General features: G+C 47.2%; 1 protein-coding gene across 1 annotated transcript in view; it reads left to right on the forward strand.

The window, feature by feature from the left end:
• Positions 1-27,280, forward strand: part of CSMD2 (CUB and Sushi multiple domains 2) — a 600,117-nt gene that overhangs the window by 426,832 nt on the left and 146,005 nt on the right. The window contains exons 26-27 of the mRNA XM_047083843.1: positions 17,073-17,275; positions 22,500-22,691. Coding sequence (XP_046939799.1) covers positions 17,073-17,275; positions 22,500-22,691 — 395 coding nt within the window. The remainder of the gene's footprint in view (positions 1-17,072; positions 17,276-22,499; positions 22,692-27,280) is intronic.

Below are 27,280 nucleotides of genomic sequence, written 5' to 3' on the forward strand. Positions count from 1 at the left end.
TTTTCTTTCATTTTTAACTCTTCCTATTGTCAGCTGATTTGATTTAATTGGCTTTGTTTTTCCTCTAGTGATTTGAAAGTTCTGTATCCTATTTTTTTTTATTCTGCCAGCGATCTTGTGTTTTCATTAATTCTGTTTTCAACACTATTCATCTTGCTCTCCTTTATTTTGGGAATCTTGTTGTTTTCATTTTTATTTTAAGGAAGCTATTCTTTTTTGTTTTCACATTGCCCTTGACAGCTTACTTTTGTTATTTCTATGTATTACTGTCTTGCACCTCCCTGAAAATACTGTTTATGTTCTGTTTTACAATGCCTCCTATTTTTTCCTGCATTAACTGCATCTTTCAGTTGGACCATTTAATCTGATTAATCAGCTGGATTCCTCTGAGGAGCCAATTCTCTTTACATCCCCAGGGGTTTTGTTGTTCATTCAACATCGAGTTGCAGCTCAGAGCTGGACTCTGGCACCAGACTGCCCGCCACTCTGATGAGCCGTGTAGCTTGGGAAGGTCTTTAAGCAGGCACTCTGGGCCTCTGTTCTCTAAGCTGTAAAATGGTGATTTAAGACAGTACCCATCACCTAAGGTTACGATGAGGTTAAGTGAGTTAACATATCTAAGCACTTGGAACAGTGCCTGGCATGTAATTCCCAAGTGACGAGAAACCCCTCCTGGAACTGGGAAGGCAGTTTATTTTACTCAGATGGGGCCCCTCGGCAAAGTAGGTTGTAGTTCACCCCTGAGAGTCCCAGGTGGTGGGTGCCATGCTGCTGGTGGGAACAGGTGTCAGGCGGGCTTCCCCTTGGTGTCCCAGATGGGACACGATGTGGGAAAGCCCACAGGCCAATCCAAGGGACCATCCCCCGGGGCACAGACAGCAGAAGGCCTGCAGACACCTCTCCTCAGCCTGCCCTTGGCCCCAGCCGAGCACTGGAGATGATCAGAGGGATCTGTGGTCAACCTCACCCCAGCGAGCTGGGCAAGGAAGGACAGTGGGCAGCTGCAGGGATGGCCCTCAGTCCTGTGTGGGGTCCTGGCAGGAAAATGGGCCCTTCTTGGGTGTGCAGGACAAGCATAGGCTGGCAGTCAGATTCTGCCCTGGAACCCAGGGGCGTCTCCAGCATTTGGTAGGTGTGTTTTCCTCTGAGTGCCAAGAATCGGACAGGCTGACCAGTGAACTCCATCCAGGCCTGACAACCAACAGCAGGAGAGCAGACTGTGCTGCACCCTCCATGTCACTCTTCCTCGTGTGGTCAGTATGTAGAATGTGGAATTTCATCCCCTATGGATGAGACGCCTTCTCAGTTTCCAGTGTTGGGTTAGAGTTTTCCCTGTTATATGCAGTGGACCAGCTCAGAGAAAAATTGAAGAGAGGGAAGCAAAGCCGTCTGCTCTTGGTCCTGCCCTCTACCTAACATTTATCAAACACGTACCTCGTACCACATTCTTGATCAGTTATTACTGTCCCCATTTTACAGATGAGACTGCCGAGGCCCAGAAAGGGTGAATATCTCACAATTACCCAGTGATGTGGGTTTCAGACCCTTTCTGCCTAGCTCCAAACTCTTCTCTCCCCAGTCTGTCGTTCTGACCCTGGTTTAGTTCCACTGAACAAAACACACATTGAACACTTTCTCTGCGCCAGACACTGTGCAGTGGGAAACACAACAATTACACTAAGGCCAGTCTTTGTCTTCCAAGGGCTCACATTCCGTGGGAGGAAATAGTCAAACGAACAGGTCCCTCCAAGACAAAGCAGAGACTGTAAGCAGGTGCAAGCCAAGTTCAGCAATGGAAAAGAGAGAGAGAGAGGGCCTGCCTGGAGGTGTAGAGGCGAGCATTCCAACTGAGGGGAAAGAGAGCAAAGGCACAAACACAGGGCAAAATGTAGCGTCTATCCACAAAAGAGTGCTCCCTTGACGTGGCTGGGGACCGCATGGGGGAGATGAGGTTGCTCGGGTAAAGAGGGCTCTCCGCAGGACCCTGCAGGCTAAGATGAGGACTCTAAATGGATTTTTCAGTATAATGAGAAGCCATTGGAATATTTTGAAGACAGTAACGACATTCAGTTCAATTAAAATACTTGGAGCATTTACTCAGTGCCAGGCGTTCTGCCAGGTACTGAGGGTATAAATATAAATAAGAAACAGTCTTTTCCCTTGAAAGTCTCAGTCGTATGGGTAGAAATTTCATCAGTTAGGAATGGAAGTAGAAAAACTGACTAAAGCTGGCTTCAACAGATGGAGGTTCACTTTTCTCTTGGAACGAGGATCTGAAGGTCCCGTCTAGACCCAGGGCGGCCGCTCAGGATGCTGTTGCCTTTCTTCTTGCTGCACTGCCCTCGGCTGTACCCTCATGCTCGCCTGGTTAGCTGCTGCGGCTCCACACCTTGTGTCTGTGTCGCAGTCTAAAAGAAGAGGGGAGAGGACAGGGCACAGATCTTTCTCCTTGGGATGGTTTGTGTATTTCTTCAGGAAGAATCACCATCGTTACAGACATCTTCCTACACTTTATTCATCGGAACTCGCTATGGATGCCCGGCTGGGAAAGCAGGAAATCAATTTTGTTTCGCTGTTAGAGATAGACGAGTTTTTGGAAATGGAGTGCAGATAGACCGTCCTACAGGGTCTGCTACAGATTCTAATATAATGCGATAAATGCTGTAGTAGAAGTTTGTACAAAGCACAACTGAAAAGCATTTGCAAGGATAGTTCCTAATCCCAGGTAGCAGTTGGGGGCAGGGTGTTAGAAGAAGAGCTATTCTAGGTGCATTTGAAAGCATAGTAGTAGTTCGCCATGCAGGGTGGAGGTAACATGAAAGGGAGGAAGGGGTGAACGTACAGAACTGCTTCTGGAGGAACCCATTGTCTGATGTGACATGATGGTATCTCCATTCCTAAAAGAAGGTCACTGGTGGCAATGCCAAGGAGAAATTGGCTGGGAAACCAGGGAGGAGTCTAAGATAACTGTTTGAGAGGCCCTTGCTATATTCAGGAGAACTGCGCCTTGTTTCTGAGTACAAATCTGGCTAGGCTTACAAGCTATATGTGAGGGGCTACATGGAGGGGAAATGGGGGAAGGGAGAAGAGACAGTCTTCTCCAGGTGTGCTTTCCCTAAAGAGATCTGGGGCCCATGGAGGGTGGAAATGTTGTTCTGGAAGCTTCAATTTCTGCTCTTAATGCTCATATTTGGCTAATGAGGATAGTTTGTTGATTTTTAACTGTAGGGATGCTTTTTAATGATTAATGCAAAGGGTGACCTGGAAACTCCATTCTTGGCTGTTGGTCACCAAGCAGTAGGATTACCAAGGGGTGGGAGGGAGGCACAGTTTTGATGAACCAGAACCCCTACCCACTGGAGCTTGTCTTCCTGGGAGGAGCCTGAACTAGACAAAACATCTGGCTGCACCGGAAATCCGGACTCCCTGCCTGCGGTTGCATATCAATCATGGGGCAGCAATCCCCCACTGCGGTCACTGTTGTTCCCCTTCAACAGCAAGTGGGCAGCTGGCCCAGAGGAGGCAGAAGGCACCAGAAGTGAAGCTTCTGTTCGTAGCTCTTGCCAGGAATCGTGGCCGCAGGTTTAGCTGCTTCCAGAAGGTTTGTTTTTGAGCCATGGCACTAGTTAAACCTTCAACAGAGAAGGTCCATGTACTTGCACTACAAGAGCTGACCTCCTGAAGGAGCTGAACAGATAAGCACATACCCGGCAGGGTGTTCCTTTGTCAGGCTTAAGGTTTCAACAAATCAGGAAATCGCCAAAAGGAGCTCAGAAGTTTTTTTGAAGGAGAGGGTATGGATAACCCGGTAGGTGTAAATGTAGATGTAAGTGTGGCGATGCTCTCTGGCAATTTAGTTTTCATGGCTCACCTCTAGAAAAAAGAAACACAAATTACTTCAAATCATCCAAGAATAATAATCCAGCTGGGCTACACTGGATAGTTGAATTGGCCTGTAGACATCAAACTGACTGCCAGTTTACCATCCCAAAAAATGAATTCCAGGATTTCTTAGAGGGGGGATTCCACTCAACTGAAGAAAAGTAGACTTCGTTGGACCAGTATAGATCTCCCCCCCTCAAAAGATAAGGAAACCAGCAAAAAATAAATAAAATGAACTTGTATGATGCCACTTAACACATACCATTCTTGAAAAAGAATCATTTCCCTAAAGAAATAGAAACATAGGTGCGCCTAGGTGGTTCAGTCGGTTAAGCCTCTGACTTTGGCTTAGGTCATGATCTCACGGTTAGTGAGTTCGAGCCCCATGTTGGGCTCTGTGCTGATAACTCAGAGCCAGGAGCCTGTTTCAGATTCTGTGTCGCCTTCTGTCTCTGCCCCTCCCATGCTCTCTCTCTCTCTCTCTCTCTGTCTCAAACATAAATAAACATTAAAAAAAATTTTTTTAAATGGAAACATATTTTCTGAAAAAATTTTACTATAGTAAACGAAAGAAAACGTAAACGGATTTATGGATAATATTCTCATTGACATATGAGAAGTAGGGATGATCGGTAGCAGAAGATTGGATGATGCAGTGGGGGAGGGGAGATCCTGAGATAGAAGGACAGTGATAGAGGCAAGCAAAGAATGAAAAAGAAGCTAAATACACAGGAACCAAAATCCACAAGAGCAGCATTTGCCTTGTAAAAAATAAAAGCATTCAAGTAAGAGACAAGCTGGAGGATCTGAGATTGCAGAGAAAAACTACAAGAATGTGGAAATAAATGAAAGAGGAGTTGCCAAATGCAAAAGACAGAGTACCAACCAGGCGGCACATGTGGAGAAGAACGAGGAGCGAATGGAGAAAGGGGTAATAAAATACAAGCTGTGAGCAAAGTCCTCTGAGAAGGGGCAGACGATGGACCAGGGCTAAAGCATCCTGGTGAATTGAATGGACTCACTGAGTTCCAGGCAAAACTAATTAGATACAACTTGATGAACAAATCAAACAGTTCCAAGAATAATGAAATCCCGGAAAGCCTTTGGGAAAACACACCCACACAGGTAAGCACACCATCAATCCCCCTCAGATAAACAGTCATTTACAAAAAGCCACCACCACAGAGAATCCAGTCCTTCTAAAATCGCTTCCCCTTAACATCAAAGGCCGAAGCCAGTGGTGTTGTGAGACCCAAGAACCATTGATCCAGCCAGGATATAATATGCACAGAAGACACAGAAAATTGACACTCAGCTTCTTGAAAAGCTTGCAAAGACATTGCAGCAGGCTGTATTATGGCCCCCAAAGATATCAGGTTTTAATGACTGGAGCCTGTAAACATTAGCTTACTTGGAAAAAGGATCTTTGCAGCTGTGATTAAGTCCGGGCCCTTGAGATGAGGAGGTGAGCCTGGATTCTCTCCTGGTGGGCCCTAAATGCAATCACACGGATCTTTATAAGAGGGAAGCAGGGGGAGATTTTATACACACAGAGGAGAAGACAGACACAGAGACTGGAACGATGGAGCCCCAAGCTAAGGAATGCCAACAGCCACCAGGGACAGAGAGAATTATTTCATGGGAATAGTGTCTATGCCATAATAAGGCCAACAGTCGTGGATCTCTATGTAACCTAACAAGGAAACATAAAATGAAATCTGTCGTAAATACAAGAAATTGACAATCATAGGAGACTTTAACACATCTCTTAAGTAAGTATAAAAAAAATGTTGTACTGCTGAAACGAATATAATATTGTACATTAGTCACACTTCAATAAAAATAAAGAGAACAAAAACAGAATTTGTTCTGTACTGAAAGGTACCTGTCAGTGCCAGGTACCTTTATATGTGATTTCATCTACAATAATTCTCCTAGCAACACTGCTGGACAGATGCCCAGTTACTGCCATTGTACAGACAAGTAAACTGAGGCTGTGCAAGTTCACCTGAGTAGCTGTCATAGAACTAGATTTGAAGCTATGTCTTTGGCTCCCTAGCCACTGTTTCTTTTCCACTGTGTTACACAGCCTCTTCAGGAAGCATGAACCTTTCATGTTATGGAAAACACTTCTTCCAAGAAGGATAAAGACACATCTGCCCCTCACAGAATCCCCTGACACCTCCAGGGCAGGTTCTGGCTAATGACAGTCATGGAGCCTTCGTTTACAAGGTGCTGATGACGAGACGGAAACCAGTGCAAGGTCAGCCAGCAAGGAAGGGTGAGACACAAGGAATAGCCCAAGTCCTGCATCTGTATGCTTGCCCCAGAATGGAAACTGTGGCCGCGTGGAAACTGTGGTTTCTTCAGTGACCAGAAGCTCAGGTTTATTCTCTTGCTCGCAGAAGTAACAAAAGAATCACTTTTCTATTGAATACCAGCTGGCCCCAGGAAAGAAGAGCCTTTCATTTCGCTCTAGACACCAATGCTTGCTTTGGGCTTTGGTCTGTCTTCTCCGCTTTTGCTCTTTGGATGGCGGGATGATTTAATTATTATTGTCTGCTATTATGATCATGGTTTAATTGTTGGTTTGCAGCTTCGTGGCTCAGAAGGGGGCATTTTATAAAACAAGTATTATTTTCTTATTGTCGTTTCCAATGTCACTGAGGATAATTTAGGTTGCCTTCTCATTTGGGGGCAGGAATGATTTCTGACCCCCTTCCCCCCCGTAGCAGCTGTTCGTTTGTGTGCTGTTTTCTCTTGTTGTAAAAAGATCCGCAGTTAGGACTCGTATCTGTGCAGCATCCATTTGTTCATGGAGTGAACAGTTGTTTGGGAGTACCCAAGGCCCTTTCACATTCTGGGGCCAGTCAGAAGGCAGGTGAAATCAACATGTCAAGATGTTTTTGCGTATCTTTCTAATGTGCAACAGATACAGATGAACCACCTGTAAGCAGCAGGGCATGCGGTATCCAAAAAAAAAAAAAAAAACCCCAATGTGTCCGCATTTCCTTGGGACTGAGAGAACTGGGGACCAAATCCCAGAAGCAGGATTTGCCTGCGAAGTACAGGTGCCTGTAGTGAAAATCGAGGTTCTCCTAGCTTTTCAGATGGAGACTCTGGTAGAAAACTTCTTCCTGTCATTGAGGCCGAGTATCAATGAACCGTACTGCCTTACCAGCAAAGTCTGGCCGGCTCTCAGTGGCGGGCTGGTGGAAGGAGGTCAGGGAGCAAGGGCCGGGTGGAAGAGGCCCTCCCCGGGGCACCTGCTACAGGGAGACTGCGGTGGGACTCTGCAGAAACACAACAAAAAGGTGTATGGAGATCCTGGAACACGGACAACCCCACAGTTGAGGGTGCCCTGTAGTTGAAGCAGGTGGCAGCCAGCTGTGCAATGAAGACCCAGCTCCAGAGAGAGCAGAGTTTCAGGGCAGCCCCCAGGGGAGTAGGAGAAAGAAGCAGATACCCAGGTTGTACCCCCCGGAAAACCAGATACCAGACTTAAGACCCTGAGACCAACTCGGGCCCCTCCTTTGGTGGGAACTGGGCTCCCCGCCCCTCTCCCCAGTCCTGCCCCATCACCATGGAAACTGCTGTCACTAGAATCACAGGGGCCACACCAGCCTTGTGTTCTGCACAGTTTGAACGATATTGCCATCATTGCCATTCCTCTGAGACTGTCTTCTCTCTTGACTTCTAGGGCTGCACCTGTTTCTGCTTTTCCTTCTAAGTCTTAGTCTTAGTTTCCATGGACTTCTCTTCCCCTGCTCATCCGCAAAGCCAGTGTCCTCCAGAACTCGCTTCTCTGTGCACATCTCATGCTGGGCGTTGGGCGTGCTTGTCCAGACCCGCCCACCTGCACCCCATGCTTTTGTCCTCCTGAAGAACCACTTCTGGGGCGCCTGGGTGGCGCAGTCGGTTAAGCGTCCGACTTCAGCCAGGTCACGATCTCGTGGTCCGTGAGTTCGAGCCCCGCGTCGGGCTCTGGGCTGATGGCTCGGAGCCTGGAGCCTGTTTCCGATTCTGTGTCTCCCTCTCTCTCTGCCCCTCCCCCATTCATGCTCTGTCTCTCTCTGTCCCAAAAATAAATAAACGTTGAAAAAAAAAAAATTTAAAAAAAAAAAAAAAAGAACCACTTCTTTCCTGGGGTGCCCATCTCTCTAGCCATCCATGTCCTCATGCAGGCTCTCTTCCCTCCCTGGCATTCCCTTTTCTTCTCACACTCCTCGTCCACCCCGTTCATCTGGACTCATCCTGTTCATCTGGCGAGACTCAGCTCCATTGTTCCCTTCTCCCGGGGGCCTTGCCTCACCCCGTCTGCACGAGGTAGGGGCCTTCTCTGTATGCACCTTCACCATAATCCCCATCACACCGCATTTAGGGGTAGGGCTATGCCATATTCCCGTCGGTGTCACCAGTGCCTGGTATGCTGTCTGCATCTAATACTTGCTATCTCTTGATTGAATGTGTGACTTTCAGTGTCTGTATGGGTTCAGAGAACCCACAAGGCTGGACTTAGTGAGTGAAGACCATGGTTGCAGCCTCCCACATCTCCTGGGTTTGGACCAGGCTGCTAGCTCTGGCCTGGAGTCTGTGCGGCTAGATCCTATCTCTTTGGTGGTGATAGAGCACCAACTGTACAGTTGTAAGATCCAAGGAGCTGGAGGTGGGCAGTAAAGAGAGGTGTCAGAACCCCCAGCAATCTAGGGGTATCTCCCTTAGCACATAGGATTTAAATTGCCTCTTGCCACATGACAGGCACTTGACCTGGGTGAGTTTGGTTGAACTATGGGTGTTCCTGAAAGATGGCGAACAGCTCATTCATTCATCAATTCAACCAGACCAAGAGCTTAGTTTGGGCCAGGCCTTGTGCTGGGTACCAGAGATACAGAGATGAATGAGTCACAAACATAGCAGTCAAGGAGCTCGGTAAGATAGGTAAGTCAATGGATGGCTCTGATACAGCAGGAGCACATAGAGGGAGCATCTCTCCAGACTGGGGCCATGAGGCGGATATGGGGAAGCCCAGGAAAAGCTCCCCACTGGGTGAGGGGCACCGACTGGTACACATCAGTATGGTGGTGTATTCGTTCACTGGGGCTGCTGTAACAAGCAGAATGGCTTAAAACAAGAACAGACATTTACTTGCTCACAGTTCTAAAGCTTAGAAGTCCAGAATCAAGGTGTCAGTGTAGCTGTGCTCCCTCTGAAGACTCCAGGGAGCAATCTGTCCTTCTTCTGGCTTCTGGTAGTTGCCAGCAACCCTTAGCATTCCTTGCCTCACAGATGTGTCACTCCAGTCTCTACCTCTGTTTTCACCTGGTCTTCTCCCCAATGTCCCCTCTGTATCTCTGCATATAGTCTCCCTCTCCTTTCTCTTATGAAGACATCAGCCATTGAATTTAGGGCCCACCCTAATCCAGCATGACCTCATCTTAATTTGATTATATCTGCAACAATGCATTTATTTCCAGTTAAGGTCACATTGACAGGTAGAGGGGCTAGAACCTGAGCATATCTTTTTGGCGGAGACAACTCAACCATGGCAGGTGGTGTGAGGGTGCATGGGGGTAGGAACATTCTAGGCAGAGAGAAGTCTCTGAAGCAAGAAGATAAGAAGGAAATGGGTGAAGACTAGAGAGGCTTGGAGGATGGCAGTTGGGGCTCCCAGAAGACTTGGTGAGGGAAATCTCTGGTGCCCCAGGAGCAAGGTATCTCTAGGAAGGACCACTTTTCGCCTCTCTCCCTCCCTTCCCACCTGGGGGCACCGTGGGAACAGGGTCCTCAAATTGTTTCCAGTATTTCAAAAGCCAAAGAAGACTGATATTCACCTGCACAGGAGCCGCTCAGGCAAGCCTATAGTCTGCTTTGGCCTGGAATTAGCCCTATCGATCACAACCTCTGATTAGCATTTTATAGACTTTGATTTCTATAAGATGAGAAAAAGTCTTCAGTAAGAGTCTTAATAAATGTGGTCAGTTTCGCAAAGCAAGTCTTACCTGGCTCTCATCAAGGATTTCTAATACAAGAGGTCCCCGGCCCCCTGCTACAGCCCCCAGCTACCTGCCCTGCACCTGCTCTTGCCCCTGCCACTATTCTCATCTGGGCAGCAAGAGTGACCTTAAAGTGGAAATCGGATCCTGCCAGGCCTCAGCTGAAGAATCTCTCAATGAAACCCAAACTTTTCCCAGACCCTCAGGGCCCCACCCGACCTGGCCTCTGCCTGCCTTGTCTTGGGCCAGCAACAGCTTCAGCGACCTTTCTGTTACTCGAACACTCCAGGCTGGTTGCCTTCGGGGGCCTTTGCACACGCTGCCTTTATGATAGGAAGCGTCCTCCTACCTCCTTCTCTGCCCTGCTCTTCCCAGGGCTGGCACCTATGAGCCTCTCCTCTTGATTCCACATCACCTCTCCAGCCACTCTCTTGAAAGCGGGTACTCTGTCTCAGCACGCTGCCTCCTTCACCGCATTTGCCACAGCTGATAATCTTTTAATGGGTTTGTGTATGTGGGAGTATTGCCCATCTCCAGAAACAACTGGAAAATGACACTCTGTCTGTCATCTTCACCATTATCTCCCCGCACCCAGCGCATGGGAGGTGTTTAAATAAATGAATGCAGTAAGAGGTCTGCACCTTCAGCCTCTATCCTTTTGACTGCTGAATTGCATTGTTTCTGCAGGCAAAGGACCTCGGGCTCCCTCCTCTTGCCTCCTGCTCCCACTTCTCCAGACCTCTTCAATGCCAAGCCCTTGACTTTATCTGATGATCAGATCGGCTAAGCTGAATGCAGAGAGCTGGCCTTTGTAATTCATGGTCTCAAAGATCAGCCCTTTAGCCTTGTGTATGATTCACCTGTAAACTATTGATTACTAATAGGGCCTCTCCAGCCCATGCCTGGCTCCCGGCCACAGCCTCTCCCTTCCGGAGGCGCGGGCAGCATTACCAGGGAGAAGAGTGGGAGCACCAAAGTTGGACCCGGACTATAATTATATAATGTAATACTGGCTCACTCTCAAACCAGCCCTTGACCTTGGGCAAGTTACTCAACCTCTCTAAACCTCTGTATTCTCATTTTTAAAGATGGGAATGAAGCCATCTTTACAAGATAAAGATGGTTGTGTGGGCTAAGCACATGCAAAAGTGCTTTGTACACGGTGGTTGTTATATGAACAACCTCGTTTTCTTTCATTTCCACCTCGTCTCCATATTCTCTCTGCTCAGCTTCCTATCAGATGGCTCCCCCTGGGATTTCATTCATTCGTTCATGGATTCATTCAGCCATTCAGTAATTCGCCCTCAGGGAGCTCAGTGGGCCTCTGACTCAAAGAGGACAAAGCACAAGTTCCTCTAGCTAATTCCGGAGCTTCATTATCTTTACTCTCTCAGCCCAGCTCTGTTTCCTAGGACATCCTGACGCCACTTGAACTCCAGTGTGGGAGTTGCCTCTCTTCCCAGCCCCTTGACCTCCGTCTGCCTCCGGGTCTTGTCTCATGCTATTAATCCAAAGAAAACACACTCCCTTTCATGCTGTACAGACTTCAAGCCTCATCAACTCCTTCCTTCCCCGACAAGTCCGGCCCAGGGCACCTCTCTTTCCCTCGAGCATGCACAGCAGCCCGCACCGCCTACCCCCTGGTCTGCTCCTGTGGTTGGGGTCAATTTCACAGTGCGTCGAGAAACGTAGAGAAAGCAGACAAGGAAGGGGGCAGTTGGCACAGCAGGGAGTACACCGGTTTGCTCCGCTTCCTGGGGAGCTCCTTCTTCCTCTTTCCAGTCAAGTGCGGGGCCCCAGGCTTCCGGTCTGGTTCCTGCTGAACGCCTTGAAGGGAAGCCCATCTGTCTCTACTCTGCCAGAAACCCTCAGAGGGGTTGCCTACCAGAGGAACTAGAACCCACACAGCTTCTGGTCTGGAGGACCTCCACCTAGACCCGTAAAAGGGTTTGCTCAGGAAATCCAGGAGATTCATTTGAATCCTGTTAGAACTAACTGATAGCTGAAAATAAGAAACACACACATCCAATAAGAAATACGTAAGTAACGATTAAATCTCATTCACAATGGAGTTTTTAAAAAATAATTCAGAGGTGCCTGGGTGGCTCCATCGGTTAAACGTCCAACTCTTGATTTCAGCTCCGGTCACGACCTCACAGTTGGTGAGATCAGGCCCCGTGTTAGGCTCTATGCTGACAGCGTGGAGCCTGCTTGGGATACTCTCTCCCTCTCTCTCTCTGCCTCTCCCCCACGCTCTCTCTCTCTCAAAAATAAATATTTCAAAAAAGAATTTAATACAAAGTATGCAAAAGAAAAACATGACAAAGAAGAAAACCATGAAACTTTACCAAGGTAAATGAACTAAGCCCTAAATAAGTTATCTACAGTGTTCCTGGCTGGGGAAAATAGCATAAAGATATCAGTTTGCCCAAATTAATCAATACATGTGTGCAATTCCAAAGTATCAGTGGGATTTTTTTGGAACTTGATAACTGTAAAGTTCGTGTCAAAGGATAAGTTTGCGAAAATAGCTAAGAAATTTGGGAGGGAGACTGGAATATGAAGAGGGACTTGCCCTGCGAGAATATCAAAATATGATGGGGCACTTGGGTGTCTCAGTCCGTTGAGCATCTGTCTTTGGCCCAGGTCATGATCTCACAGTTCTTGAGTTTGAGCCCCACATTGGTCTGTGTGCTGGCAGCTCAGATCCTGGAGCCTGCTTCGGATTCTGTGTCTCCCTCTCTCTGTGCCCGTCCCCTGCTCATGCTCTGTCTCTCTCAGAAATAAATAAACATTAAAAATAGTATTTAAAAACAACCAGAACAACTTTAAAAACATAATATCAAAATATGAAATAAGAAAACAGAAGTAAGTTGAGGAGGCATGTTCATAGTACCACAAGTAGCATCCATATAGACAAAGGAGGAAGGCCCTGGAACTAAGGAGAGCGTCTAGAATCGGACTCATGACCAAACCTATAGCATTTCAAACCCATGGGGGGAGCCTGGATTATTCAGCGACAAGTGTCCTCCTTCCCCAGGTATTCATGAGCACCATCCAAAGTTGTCGGGCACATCCTAGGCACTGGGGCCTACCGTCGTGAGTAATACCTGCTCTCACACTCATGAAAACGGTCTTCTAGTTGGGGAGACAGGTAGTAAACAAATGAATAAACTAAGCACGGACTATAATAAATAGGAGGAAGTAAACAGAGCATTTTGATAGTCAAAACATGGGTGGTAGTGGGACAGTTGAGTGTCCATTTGGAAACATAATGAACCTGAAAACCTCAAAAAATAGAACTAACAAAGTCTGGGGAAATATTAAAGTTTTGCTGTCCAATCATTGTGGGAAGGAGCGGATTTGCCCAAGCATAACATGACCCCCAGTATCCTTAAAGAAAAAGATTACCACACTTGATTATATAAAATGAATAACCCCTACACTGAAATAGACACTGTGGACAAAATTTAAAGGGCAAAAAGATACCAGACGCTAGGAGAAAATATTAGCAATGTATGAAAAACAAATCAAAAAGTATAAAAATAATAAATAAAAATTATACTAGAGTTACAGTTAACTGTAAATAGAATTTTAAAAGACAAGTAACTCAATTAAGATGGGTAAAGTTTGTGAAGACATACAAATGGCCAATGAATATATGCAAAGATATGCAACCTAACTAAATTATCTAAACTTAAAACACCAGTGAGATTCCATTTTGGCTTAGCAGATGGGCAAGTATTTAATATAGAATATATTTACAACATTGTAATATCTGATGTTGATGAGGTAAAGTTTAGAGAGAAGAGTCTTATGAATGCTGTTTAGTGGGAATATAAATCAATATGATCACCGAAGAGAATAATTTAGCAGCATTTATCAAAAATTGTTAAGTATGACCCATCTTCCCCCCAAAATTCTTGCTACAATCAACTGAAATATTAACAGAAATGTGCAAAGCTACCTGAAGATGGGAGCACTCCTTGCAGTCTTTTGTGAGATAGTAAAATATAACCATGTCCATTTTTGTAGAGAAAAAAAATGAACTGTACATATTAGGTACATAAAAGAGTCTTAAGTGAAAAAAGTGACATGAAATTATGTAAAATATGGTCCCATTTGGGGGGAAAAATGCAAGTGTGCAACACTGAAAGTCTGGAAGGATATACACCAAAACTAATATCAAGTAAAAAGCTTTGGAGAACAGATTGGTTTGTGTAAGAAAGAGACTTTTTAAAAATTCAGTACATCTATATATTGTTTGTCTTTTTCTGCCTTGAGCATGTCTTATTTTTATAAGTTAAAAAGAAATTTTTTAAAGGAGATAGTGATAAATGGATTAGATCCTAGAACAGAAAAAGGACATCAGTGGAAACACTGGTGAAATCCAAATAAAGTCTGGAGCTGAGTTCATAATAATGCACTGATTTGGTTCCCTAGTTGTGACAAATGTACCCGGGAAATGTAAGACATGAACAACGGGAGAGAGAGTGAGAGGTCTATGGGAATTCTCCATATTATCTTTGCAACTTTTCTAGAAGTCTAAAACTGTTCCAAAATAACAACTTGATAATAAAAGAGATTGAGAGAGAAGAGAGTCACCCAGACTAGTCAAAGTAGCTTTGGCAACCAGAACATTTTGTCCTGGAAGAATTCAGGATTCCTACTCAGCTACCCTGCTCTGGGAGCTCTGTCTGTGGCCTGCAGTCACCCTCCACATGGAAACCCCTGCCTGGCCTCCTCGAATCCCTAGGGATTATCTAAACCAAGCCTATGTGTAGCCAATATCCTGAGTTCTGTTCCTAGAGACCAAGAAGTAGGCTCACCCCTCTCCCCACCACAGCTCTGTCACCCCAACAACCCCTTACCTTTACCCGCGCCCACACACACACACACACATACACCTCTTTTCCTAAGACTTAGTTTTGTAGAGCAGATTTAGTTTCACAGTAAAATTGAGACAAAGGTGCGGAAATTTCCCATTTGCCTCCTGCCCCCACACATGCACAACCTCCCCCACTGTCAACATCCCACACCAGAGTAGTACATTTGTCACAAATGATGAGCCTACACTGGCACATCATTATCACTCAAAGTCCGTAGTTTCCATTAGGGTTCACTCTGATGTACATTGTATAGGTTTGGACAAATGTACCATGAAATGGATCCACCATTATAGTACCCTAAGAGTGTTTCCACCACCCTAAAAATCCTTTGTGCTCCACTCATTCATCCCTCCCAGCCATCCGGCCCCTGGCAAGCACTTACTTACTTACTTACTTACTTACTTATTTATTTATTTTACCATTTCCATAATTTTGTTTTTTCCAGAATGTCATATAGGTGGAATCCTACAATGTGAAGCTTTTTCAGAATGGCTTCTTTCACTCAGTAGTATGCATTCAAGTTGCCTCCATGTCTTTTCATGCCTTTTGAGCTCATATATTTTTAGCACTGAATACTATTCCATCATCTGGATGTGCCACAGTTTATCCATGCACCTACTGAAGGAGATCTTGGTTGCCTCCAAGTTTGGGTAGTTACGAACAAAAGTGCTCTAAACGTCTGTGTGCAGGTCCTTGGACAGACCTAAGTTTTCAACTCCTTTGGGTAAACACCAAGGAACATGATGGCTGGATGGTATGGTAGGAAGAATATGTTTACTTTTGTCAGAAATGTCCAGACCATCTTCCAAAGTGGCCATACCATTTTGCATTCCCACCAGCAATGTGTAAGGGTTCCTGTTTCCCTCCTCCTCAACACTTGGTGTTGTTGGGGGTTCCGGCTTTGGGACATTCTAAGAGGTCTGCCGTGGCATCCCTTTGCTCTTTTCATTTGCATTTCCCTGGTAACATGATGTGGAGCATCATTTCATATGCTTATTCCCCATTTTGTGTATCTTTGGTGAGGTGTCTGGTAAGGTCTTTGGCCCATTTTTAAATCAGAGTTATTTGTTTTCTTATTGTTGACTTTTAAGAATTATTTGTATGTTGGGGCATCTGAGTGGCTCAGTTGAGCATCTGACTTGGTTTCAGCTCAGGTCATGATGTCAACGATTCATGAGTTGGAGCCCCACTGTCAGTGCAGAGCCTGCTTGGGATTCTCTCTCCCTACCTCTCTCTGCCCCTCCCCCACTCACACTGTCTCTGTCTCTCTCAAAATAAGTAAAACTTAAAAAGAAAAAAAGAATTCCTTGTATATTTTGGATAACAGTCCTTTGTCAAATGATGTCTTTTGAAAATATTTCCTCCCAGTCTGTGGCTTGTCTGCTCATTTTCTTCATTTTCTTGACATTGTCTTTTGCAGAAGAGAAGTTTTTAATTTCAAGGAAGTGGAGTTGATCAGTGGTTTTTTCCACGGATCATGCCTTTGGCATGTTATTTAAAAGTCATCCCCACACCCAAGGTCATGTAGGGTTTCTCCTATGTTGTCTTATAGGAGTTTATAGTTTTATGTTTACATTTAAGTCTGTGATCCATTTTGAATTAATTTTTATGAAGGGTTTCAAGTCTAAATTCATTTTTTGCATGTGGACATCCAGTTGTTCCAACACCATTTGTTGAAAAGACTGTCTTTGCTCCTCTGTCAAAGATCAGTTGACTGTATTTACATGGGTCTATTGCTGGGCTCTCTGTTCTGTTCCATTGACCCACTCATCTATTCCTTCACCGACACCATACCACCTTGATTACTGCAGCTTTGTAGGAAGTCTTGACATCAGGTAGTGTCAGTCTCCAGTTTCATTCTTCTTCGATATTGTGTAGCTGTTCTGGGTCTTTCACCTCTCCATATAAACTTCAGGCTCAGTTTGTCGATATCCACAAAACGACTTTTTGGGATTTTGATTGGATCTAGGCCTTCTCGGCATCCCCCTCACAGTCTGGGAAATGGATGTGGTGGACTCAGGAGTGATGTCTGGGGACTGTTGTGTGCCGTGGAGGGACGGGTGGGGTTCGACAGTGGCAACATGAAGCTCATAATAATAAGCTGCACAAAAGCCACACCCCACCACCCCTGCCCCACTGTTAGGGACCCCCAGTGGGAGGAGCAGACTGGATGGAAGCCGTGCTGCCGGACACTGCTTTCTCTTCCTTCTTGCAAGTCTTTCTTAGGTTTATGACCTTCTCTGACCGGAAGCCCCTGGGAAGAAGGTGCTGGGCCCAGGGTGACTGTCTGCCTCTTCTCTCCGTTCAGGCTCCACTTCCTGGTGTTTGACACGGAGGAGGTCCATGACGTGCTACGCATCTGGGACGGGCCTGTGGAGAGTGGGGTTCTGCTGAAGGAGCTCAGCGGTGCAGCCCTGCCCAAGGACCTACACAGCACCTTCAACTCGGTCGTTCTGCAGTTCAGCACCGACTTCTTCACCAGCAAGCAGGGGTTTGCCATTCACTTCTCAGGTCTGTGCTCACTTTCTGCCCATCCCTCTCCATCTGTCCTGCAGCACGACTCCAGCCTCCCCCACCAACCCCTCTCCAGTGCCTCCTTTCCTCCATCCCTCCCCCACTGTGTGGAGATATTCATTGAGCAGGTGCTATGTGCCTGGGACCCGGTTAGCACTTGTTCAGATATCTGTGCTGAGCTCACTCGGCAGGCGAAGACAGGCAGGCAGCCTAAGAGACACTAACATGCAAATTGTTGAGTATCTGGAGGATGAAATATAAACTATAATGCTCACCTTGGAACATCAAGGAAGATGTTCCAGGAAACACAGTGTCCAAGCTCAGACCAGAAGCATGAGGGAAAGGCAGTGTTTCAAGGAGGGGGTAGTCGATGATGATGTGGAATTGGAGGTGCCATGGAGTAGGACCTGGGGGCATCTGTGGGTCCCTGTTAGATGTAAAAGAGAGAAAAGGGCATCCTAGGTGCCAAGAGCATGTGCACAAGTACAGAGGCAGGATAACAGCTTCCAGACGTGTAGGCTGAAGCAAAGGGAGCGTGGAAGGGGGCAGGCAGGCACGAGGTGATGGCGATGTGCGGCTCGATCATGGAAGAGCCACTCTGACATGCCTCACACGCCGGTTCTTAGTCTAGTGCAAATCTCCATAAGGACTGGGAGCCAAACATGAGTGATCTAAATTCGATTAATTATGTACTATAGTAGCCAATTATGGAGGAGCATAACAAAGAGCTACCAAAAATGGGCAATGCTCAACATCCAAGTCCCAGTATTAGATAATTCATGTATTGGTCCTGCCTCCCCCTGTGATGCATCGTCTCATCTCCTCTGAAGTGCCTCTTCCGTCACTCATTTCCCTGCACGAGTGACTCTGCCTCGGTTTATGCTTATGTTTATTATACAGCAGCTGTCTTCATTACCATCTCCTTACTCCACTGTGTGTGTGTGTGTTGGGGGGCTGGTTTCCATGGTGATTCCGGAGCAAGCCTGTGTGGCACCCCTTGCCACGGCTTTGCCTCCACAGTCTCACCTGGTTGGTATACTGACTAAGGGTGGTTAGGTATATTTCTGGCACCAGTTAGGCTGTAATGGTGTCACAAACCCTACTTCCAGCTCTTGTGTGCATCTGTTTTCTCCATGGAGATGAGCATTCAACAGTCTATAGGGGAGATGAGGGTCTCCAGGATTACGTTCATTTATACTCATTAACTTGCCCGATTAACACTCATGCAAGCGTCCAGCCTAGCAAGGAATAGCTCCTTGCAGGGCTCATTGGGAGTCTTCTTACTTGAAATCCTGGCACCCATTTGTCAATACCACAGAGACTCTCTGGGGACCATGGAGTAATGCTGATCTCATCTAAGATTAGGTTCCCACCACGGGGCAGCAAGGGAATCATTTTAGGTCAGCATTTCCCAACATCTGTTCCCTGGAGTTCCATGGACTGTTAATTGACGTTGCCAGAAAAAGAACTTTGCATGATCAAGCAACGTTGAGAAGGTGCTTCGGTCAAGGCAGACCTAAAGAGGCGATCTGTAATTTGGGACCCCTGAGAACTTCTAGTATGCTAAGGCAGGTAAATTCAGAAGGTATCTATCTAGTGAGTCACAATTCCCAAACATATTTCACCATGGATGACTTTTTCCTAGACCATCTCAAGAGACTAGCATTTTACAGGACAGACTTTGGAGACTGCTGGGATATGCTATAAAGAATCCCCCAGAAGTGAGGAGAGAACGCTAAAGAGACAGCTCAGTCCACTCTCCGGGGAAAGGAGGACCATGAATAATTAAACCAGACATGTATTTTTCTCTGACTGTGCCCCAGCTAATGGTTATGGCTGGGGGAAAAAGAAAAAAAAAAAAACTCCTCTTAATTGCACTGAAAATTCCCCCATAGATTTGCATGATCTGACTTCCACTGCACGTGCAGTGTGGCCACATGGGACAGAGTCCCTGGGCACTCTCATGAGCCATGCCTCCGCCCAGCAGCCCATTCTGCTTCCTCATGCCACTCCCAGCCCGTAGACATAAAATTCACCCTTCAAGGTTCCTGTCAGGTGCCACTTCCTCCTAATCTCTCCGTTCAGAATAAATTGCTGTGGCCTGTGGCACCCCTAGCACTTTACTTCTGCTTCCTCAGCACATTGTCAACTCCAGACACTCTGCCTTGGCTTGGAGGTGGCCACCTACTTGCCATTTCACAGGCAGCTCTTCGAGAGTCAGGGCCAGGTCCTGCCTTCAGACTCCCCCACAGCGTAGGCCACAGGTGCTCACACACTGCTTCCTGAATTAACAGCCACGTGACCACCTGAACGCACGAATGGCTGGTTTTCTCTAATGCAAGCGTGTCTTGAGACAAGCTGTCCGGAGCCTCGCGTAGGTCCGCAGAGAGGGGAGTGGGCAAAGCTATCTAGCCTGGGCTCCAGAAAGGCTGAGACCACCTGGCCCAGGGTCTGGGTGTAACTGAGGTTCACGAAAGGTCACCTTCCCTGTTGCTACCATCAGTGAGCAAATACCAGGACTACTCTGGGGAAGGGAGAATGGCTCACCCCATGTTAACTTTATAGTGTGTGTTTGACGGGGGATTGTACAGAAATGCCAGAGACGATTAGTGCAGGCTTGGCTTTATTAAGTAAACATGACTGTGTAACATCTAACATCCTGTCTGAACCACGTGGATCCAGCATTTCCCCGGGGCTTTGCCAAGCAGCTCGAATTCAGGAGCATTCAGGAGAGAAAGTGGGAACAAAGAAGGTCAGGGAGACCCTGAAGGAGAGGGAAGCATAGTCACTGCCACCCACTGAGTCAGGCTCCACGCTAAAGCGCTCTGCTAATAATTTTCACGGAAACCTTAGAATATGGTGGCCATTATTAATCCATGTTGCAGACATGGGCTCTGGGGCCCAGAGAGGTTTCTCATACAAGGTCATCTAGTTAATAAGCAGCACAGACTGGATCAAAACCCCCGTGTCTGATTCCCAGACCTAGGCTCTTAATCATTGCACTCTGTCGCCTCCCATATAAATAATCTTTCTGAATATGGTCAGAACAGTGAGCTATTTTTCTTCCAGGGAATCATTTACATGTGTACAGCACACTGTAGAGCTAGAGATGAAAGCTAAGTCTGTTTTTAATTGGGAAGGAAGAAGATTGATTCTTATTTGACTTTATAAATAAATTCAGTAAGTGTCAGATGGTGATGATTTGTTCATTTATTTATTCATTCAACAAATATTTACTGAGCATGGCTGTGTGCTGGGTAATGTTCTAGGCCCTGGGGAGACAGTTGGAAGCAAACCAGCCGAGCTTTCTGTTCCCACAGAGATGCACAAGTGATATACAATAAAGAAGCAAACAGACGAATTAGCAAGATTATTACAGATTGTGCAATGAAACAAATGAAACAGGATAATGTGACAAAATTGGTGGAAGGGGGTCAAGATTTGAGCCCAGAAGAATGCGATCAAAGAGGCCTGTCTGAGGAGGTGATATGGGAGCTAAAAACTGAGTGACAAGATGGAGCTGGCCCAGGAAACTCTGTGGCACCTTCGTTCTAGGCAGAAGGACCAGCAGGTGCAAAGGTCCTGGGGAGAAGTGGGGAGGGGACTGAGTTTGATGTATTGGAAAATTTTACAGACGTGGCTGGAATATAGTATAGCATATGTAAACAAATGAGCATGCCCATATTCTAATAAAACTTTATTTACAAGAACAGGCATAGAGCCATATCTGACAGTGGGCCCTAGTTTATTATGTATTGTTATTGGGTATAAGGTATCGGATACTCTAACTCCAGGCTCGTCCACACAGTCCTAGATCTTATAATGGGTGGTGTTGGTGTGTACAGCTGCCCTGGTGCGGGCTTCTCGAGCTTTTCCATTGAAAAGAACAGAACATAAGAGACTGTTAAAAACTGAGAACAAACTGAGGGTTGATGGGGGGTGGGAGGGAGGGGCGGGTGGGTGATGGGTAGTGAGGAGGGCACCTTTTGGGATGAGCACTGGGTGTTGTATGGAAACCAATTTGTCAATAAACTTCATAAAAAAAAAAAAAAAAAAAAGAAAAGAACAGAACAGAGTGCATGTATATCCACCTGCAGATCTGGAGGCTGTTAAGAGGCTAAAATCTTTTTGAGGCTTCACGTTTTTGCTGAAGAACTAATGTGAATTCTACGTTCTACTCCACAATAAATTCCTTTGGTTTTGTGCATGTTATTTTTCCCAAAATTTTGGGGTGGGGGAACTGACCCTCCAAGCAAATGACCATTGTGCATCCTGTGGCCTCCAGAGCCTCCTGTCCCTGGGTCCGGCTGACCATAGTCTGAACAATGACACAGGTGGGGTCTGTGTAGGCAGCTGGAGCTTGCAGCTGTCCCCGATTCTTTCTCTGGACTTTTTCTTCCATCATGTCCTTTGGTGTGTCTTCTCATGCTGCGTCTGTTCACTCATTCATTCATTCGTTCATCCTGTTATTTATTTATTCCTTCCCTCCGCCATTCATTTGACATTCGCTTTTAAAATACGTGGTCTGTTGTACGCGAAGTTAGATTACCAGCCTGGGAACATCTCCCACATTCCTGAGTTTTTTGAATATTTGATACCTCTCAGCTACGAATATCTATTTTGAACTCTACTTTATCACTTGCTACGAACATCAGACTTCCCTTTGGTTTCAGTCTGATGGGTGGTTGGGCATTTGCCATGCAAGGGAGGACACAGCCTTCACCGGACTCCAGTTCTCCCTGCCCCTTCACACCCGCTGCTCAGTGCTCAGGCAGACCTGCTCCCAACCTGTTGGCAGACCCTTCTGATTGAATACGTGGAGTTTAGACTTAATCGCCTTGTCACTCCTGTTGGCAACATGATGTACACAAAATTCAAAGCTTATCTATGGAACAAGGCTTGTGTCATTAAATCGAATGGAACTCACTTCTACAATCGTGGCTGTGTAATCACACCTAAGTCATGGTATCTCGTGACAGGTGAAGGTACTACTGGTAAAATAGCTGGTGGTCCCCAGTGGCGGTGGAGGCGGTGACAGGGAATGGGGTGAGAACAGAAACCGGTGGCACTGTTGCTGCAGCCAGCGATGCCGGTGGGAGGTGACAGATTGTGGCAGTGGCACTGGCGGTGGGCGTGGTGATGGCAGTGAGGGTAATGAGCTGGAGCCTCATTGTCCGGCAGACATCTGGGCAACCCCACTTCTTCTGTTCCCTCATCCCAGTGTCCACAGCAACGTCCTGCAACGACCCTGGGGTCCCGCAGAATGGGAGCCGGAGCGGCGACAGTTGGGAAGCCGGAGACTCCACGGTGTTCCAGTGTGACCCTGGCTATGCGCTACAGGGGAGCGCGGAGATCAGCTGCGTGAAGATCGAGAACAGATTCTTCTGGCAGCCCAGCCCACCAACGTGCATTGGTACAAAGCAGCTGCAGAGCGAATCCTGCCCTCTGGTCCCACCGGTTGTGTGTTCCAGACCCTGTGGCATAAGTGGCAGCTGCCTCTAGAGGCTGGCTGGGAGAATTGGAGCAGCTGAAAGTTGCAGGAAGCCCACAGTTTACCCTGCTTATATGCGCACACACACCCCCTCACATTCACACACTCACACTCTCTATACACGACAAATTCTTCCCTCCCCAAAACGGGCCCCCAAATTGCTAAGCCAGGCATGTCTGCCTCCTTTCTCCCCTGGCTCAGGCTATATAGGTTGGGAGGAAGGTGATAGGTGAGCTCGGGCAGGAAGGTCAGCAGGTTCCCAGATGCCCCTTCCATTACCTAAAGCACTGGAAGGGCACCCATAGGCTCAGGTATAAAGGAAAGAAGTTTGCCCTTTCTCTGCTCAAGGAAATTATTGGTTACCTGGGTGTCAGATCTCCAGATCTGTCCTTAGTCTTAAAAATCTCCCCATTTGACCCATGAAGAAATGGAAACTCTGAGACTTGCCAAGGTCAGGGAGCTTGTAAGAGTTGGGGTGTGAATAATCTTGCTCCCTAGCCACTGGAGACTGGGATGGGGAGGGAGCTTGAAAGGAGGAGAAGACTGGAAAGAGAAATAGAAGCATCCAGGTGCTTACTGCCACATGGCCCTTTTTCTCAGGCAAAGTACTGAATGCATTTATCTCCTGTGTCAACGACAGGTGTTAGAAGAGAAGCGATAGTCCCTGAGTCCCCTTGCTGTGTGCCAGCCCCATACTGGATGTTTTCGTACACAGCCTCATTTGACTTTCCCTACAGCTCTCCAGAATGAGCACCATTCCCTTATTTTACAGTTCAGGAAACTGAAACTTAGACAAATTTGGATATCTTGCCCAAATCACAGGGCTAGGGTATGGCAGAGCCAAGATTCACACCCACATCAGTCTGAATGCAAAGCGTTTCAATTTCCTACCTCCCACACTGACTACTGTGCCGGGGACAGGTCCCAGGGACTTTCTGAGACACAGCCCAGCGGCTTCCACCTGGCCAATGCCCTGCAGGCACCTCTTTCCACAGAGGCTCCAGGGGAGTTTCTGTCCAGGCATCCAAGGACTGGCCTTTGCCGGCCAAGCTCTGAGGCTTGGCACTGAAGGGGACACACTGAATCCCGTCTCTCACAAGTAATTGGGAGCGACCCAGGTTACATGGTAGGAGCATGGTGAACATACAGCAGACAGGAAGTTGAGACCTGGGTTCCAGGAACAGCTCCATTCTCAGCTACATGGAGCCATGTAGGAAAGAATATGGGGTACTGAAGGAGACAGATCGGGGTTCAGATCCTGGCTGTGCCATTGACTAGTTCAGTGGCCATGGGGAATCAATCCATCTCTGAGCCTCAGTTTCCTATTCTGTAAAGTGAGAGTAGATATACTTCTCTTGGCATTGTGGGGTGAGGACATAACTAACCCAAATCTCAAGAAATGCTAATTCCCTCCTTGCTTTTCTCTTTCCTTCCTTCCTTCCTTCCTAACTTCCTTCCTTCTTTCCTTTCCTCCTTTCTCTGTTTTCTTCTTTTCAGTTTTAGGACTCCCCTCCCTCCCCTGAGCCAGAATCCCATCTGGGAAGGGGAATTCTGGTGAGGCCCAGAAGGGAATCAGATGACCTCTGAGGCCCCTTCCAAATTTAGCTTTCTACAGGGCTGTGATTCCTTAGGCTTCTCTTACAGAAAAGCAGGTCCTGAGATAAGACTGTCCCAGGTGGAGGAGGGGGGCTGCACTGTGTTAAGCTGTTGAGAGCAATAAATGTGCAGCAAGCAGGGCAAAGAGGTTAATTTAGCTTTCATTACCCATTCTTCTGTACTCAGCTTGGGGAAACGTTCCTCAGGCAACAAAATGAATGTCTTTGTCTCTTCGCTCAAACAGTCTGGAAATCCCAGTGACAAGCCCCTAATTTCCAGCTCCCTTGGCAGTCTGCCATGACTGGTCTGGCTGGCCTTGATATCCCTTCATTATAGGGAAAAAGCAAGGGGGGAAAACAAGTATTTATTGAGCGTCATCCCCATGATAGGCACCGGGCTAGACATTTTAGCTGCATTCTTGCAAATGGAATCACCAGGTGGTAAGTTTTGAGCTCAGGTTCTGGATTCCAACCACCGAGTCCGGTGGCTTCACCACAGCAAGCTGTGTGGCCTTAGACAAATTATTTAATGTCCCTGTGCCTCATTTTCCTCTCCTGTAAAATAGGGACAATGATAGCACCTACCTCATCACGTTGTTTTGAGGATTAAGTAAGGTCATACTACAAAGCACTTAGAACCACGTCTGGTTCATGGTGAACACAGTGTATGTTAGAAGCCATTCTCGTCATTTTTCTTTTTTTTTTTTAATTTTATAAGTGGGGAAATGGAGGCCCATAAAAGGGATACCTTGCCCAAATTCACAGCTAGTAAGCGGGACAATCAGAATTGGAACCCAGGACTGTGTAACTGCAAGTCCGGTGGCCTTTTTCTCAACTCTCGCCCCACAGTACAGCCTGCCCACTCCTTGGCCATCTGGGATGATCAACCACGTGCTTCCACTCCCTCCTGGGCTTCCATGGTTTGTAAGCTCGAGCCTGGGTCTGCAGGCCAGAACCTGCCTTCTGCTTCTGACTCACAGTAGGGAGAGGGCAGGGCATGACCGTGGGTGAGGGGCAGGCACCCTGGATTGGGAGCAAGACCCAGCTTCTAGTCCCAGCCTGCCTTCCCAACCCTGTGGGTCACCTGCTAAAAGGACCAGGGGATGCTAGGATGTTGCCAAGGCCTCATTTAGTCTGCAACAGCTCAGTTGTCCTGCTGGCTTGCCAATGGGACTGGAAAGGGAAGGCATTTCCTTCCTCGGCATACTACTCAATCAGCTGCAAACAGGAAGCAGCTAGGAGCCTGGCCAGGCCTTGATACACAAATGGCAGAGGGCAGTGAAGCCCACATCGGGGTCCTGAGTGGGAAGCAGGTGCCTGATCATCCAATGCCAGGGAACCATCTGGAGGGGGACTGTGCCATAGCAGAGGCCTAGAACCCAGACAAACTGTGAGCACTTTGGGGGTTGGCAGAAGAACAATACGGGAAGGTTCAGAAACACCCAGACTCACCCCAACCTGTGGCTAACTTAAGGGGGAAACCCCTGTGCCACAAAAGAGTCTCATGCCTGGTGGCCCTTGCTCTAATGGGAGGCATCACTGTGCCCCCTTAAAAGGTCCCCTGGGAGTTCAGACTGCCCACATGACCTGCATCAGTTTCTAGGCCATGGGTAGGGCCACTCTTAGGACCAGGCAGTGGGTCCTGCTGTGTTAAGTGCAAGATTTTATCCTGATCACACAGGCCTCCAGTGCATCTCATTCATGTAACCCTCTTCTCTAAGAGAGTGCAGGGGAGGAGTGAATGAGACACAAAGCAGACCTGATGAGAGGAACCATCCTTGTTCATAGGCGCTCCTGCAACTGGGGCTGCTCCCCTGCCAGCCTATAGGGAGGAGCACTCCTCTGCTCCCCGGCCAGAAATTCCCAGCAGAATAAAATGGGAAAGGGGCATCCTTTGGAGCCAGACAGATGAAGGTCGAGTCTCAGAGTGACTCTGGGCAAGGTCCTTAACCCCCCTGAGTCCCAGCCTCCTCATTTCTAAATGAGGAAGAACAATCCATAGCTCATGGAGCTGTTACGAGATGTAAATGAGATGATGTATGTAATATGCTATACGTCATGTCTGACATATAACAGGTGCCCACTTGAGTGTTCTTGGTATTCAAGTTGATACTTGGGATGTACTTTCCATGGGAGGGAAAAAAAACCCACTACTTTTGACCACTCAGGTTTTATGTTCAGCCGTGTTAGGGCTTTTATGGCCCTGAGGACTGTTGTTGTTGTTGTTGTTGTTGTTGTTGTTGTTGTTGTTTTGAAAGACCCTGTGGGCATTGATCTAGTGCTTTAAGCCTTACCCTGAGTGAAAGGTACAGCATGAGGCAATAAAACTCAGCTCTGTGACAAGCAATTGGCTGCTCTTAAGTTCAGTCTTAGATACACCCTTGGCTCCTGCCTGTGTGTCACATCTTGGATTTTCTGGCCTCTCCTTGAATAGGCTTTCCAGGCTCCGGTGGGCTCACTACTGGCCTGCTGTACTTCAACCTCCCGTTGTGCCCTGTGGTTTTTTTCTCAGACCAGGCCATATTTACAGTCTCGGCCAGATTTCCTGTTAGTGACCCCGTATACTTTCCAGCCGCCCCTTTCTCACACCCTACTGCTACAGCACAGTGACCCAGCCATTCAGGGAAGAACCTGATTCAGAATCTGGGAAATGCCCCCACAGGTCTCTGGGCAAGCAACTTCTTGTATCGCCAGCCAATTTCCTGCTGCCCGCCTGCTTGAAAGGCCTGTCATCTCAAGCCTGATGGGGTGGGGACCACCATGGCCTAATGGAGCTCCGTCATATCTCCATACAACTGAGGGGCACATATTCTCTCAGACAAGGTCTTCCGGAAAATTGGAAGGTGTCTGCATCCCCAAGCAGATGCCCCAAGCACTGACAGCCAGGAGGCCAGCCACACTTGGCGGGTGAACGTG

Source organism: Lynx rufus, unplaced genomic scaffold, assembly GCF_022079265.1.
Source record: "Lynx rufus isolate CCGP_SWC_20201006 ecotype Redwood Valley unplaced genomic scaffold, mLynRuf1.p SCAF_2, whole genome shotgun sequence".
NCBI classification, from domain to species: Eukaryota; Metazoa; Chordata; class Mammalia; order Carnivora; family Felidae; genus Lynx; species Lynx rufus.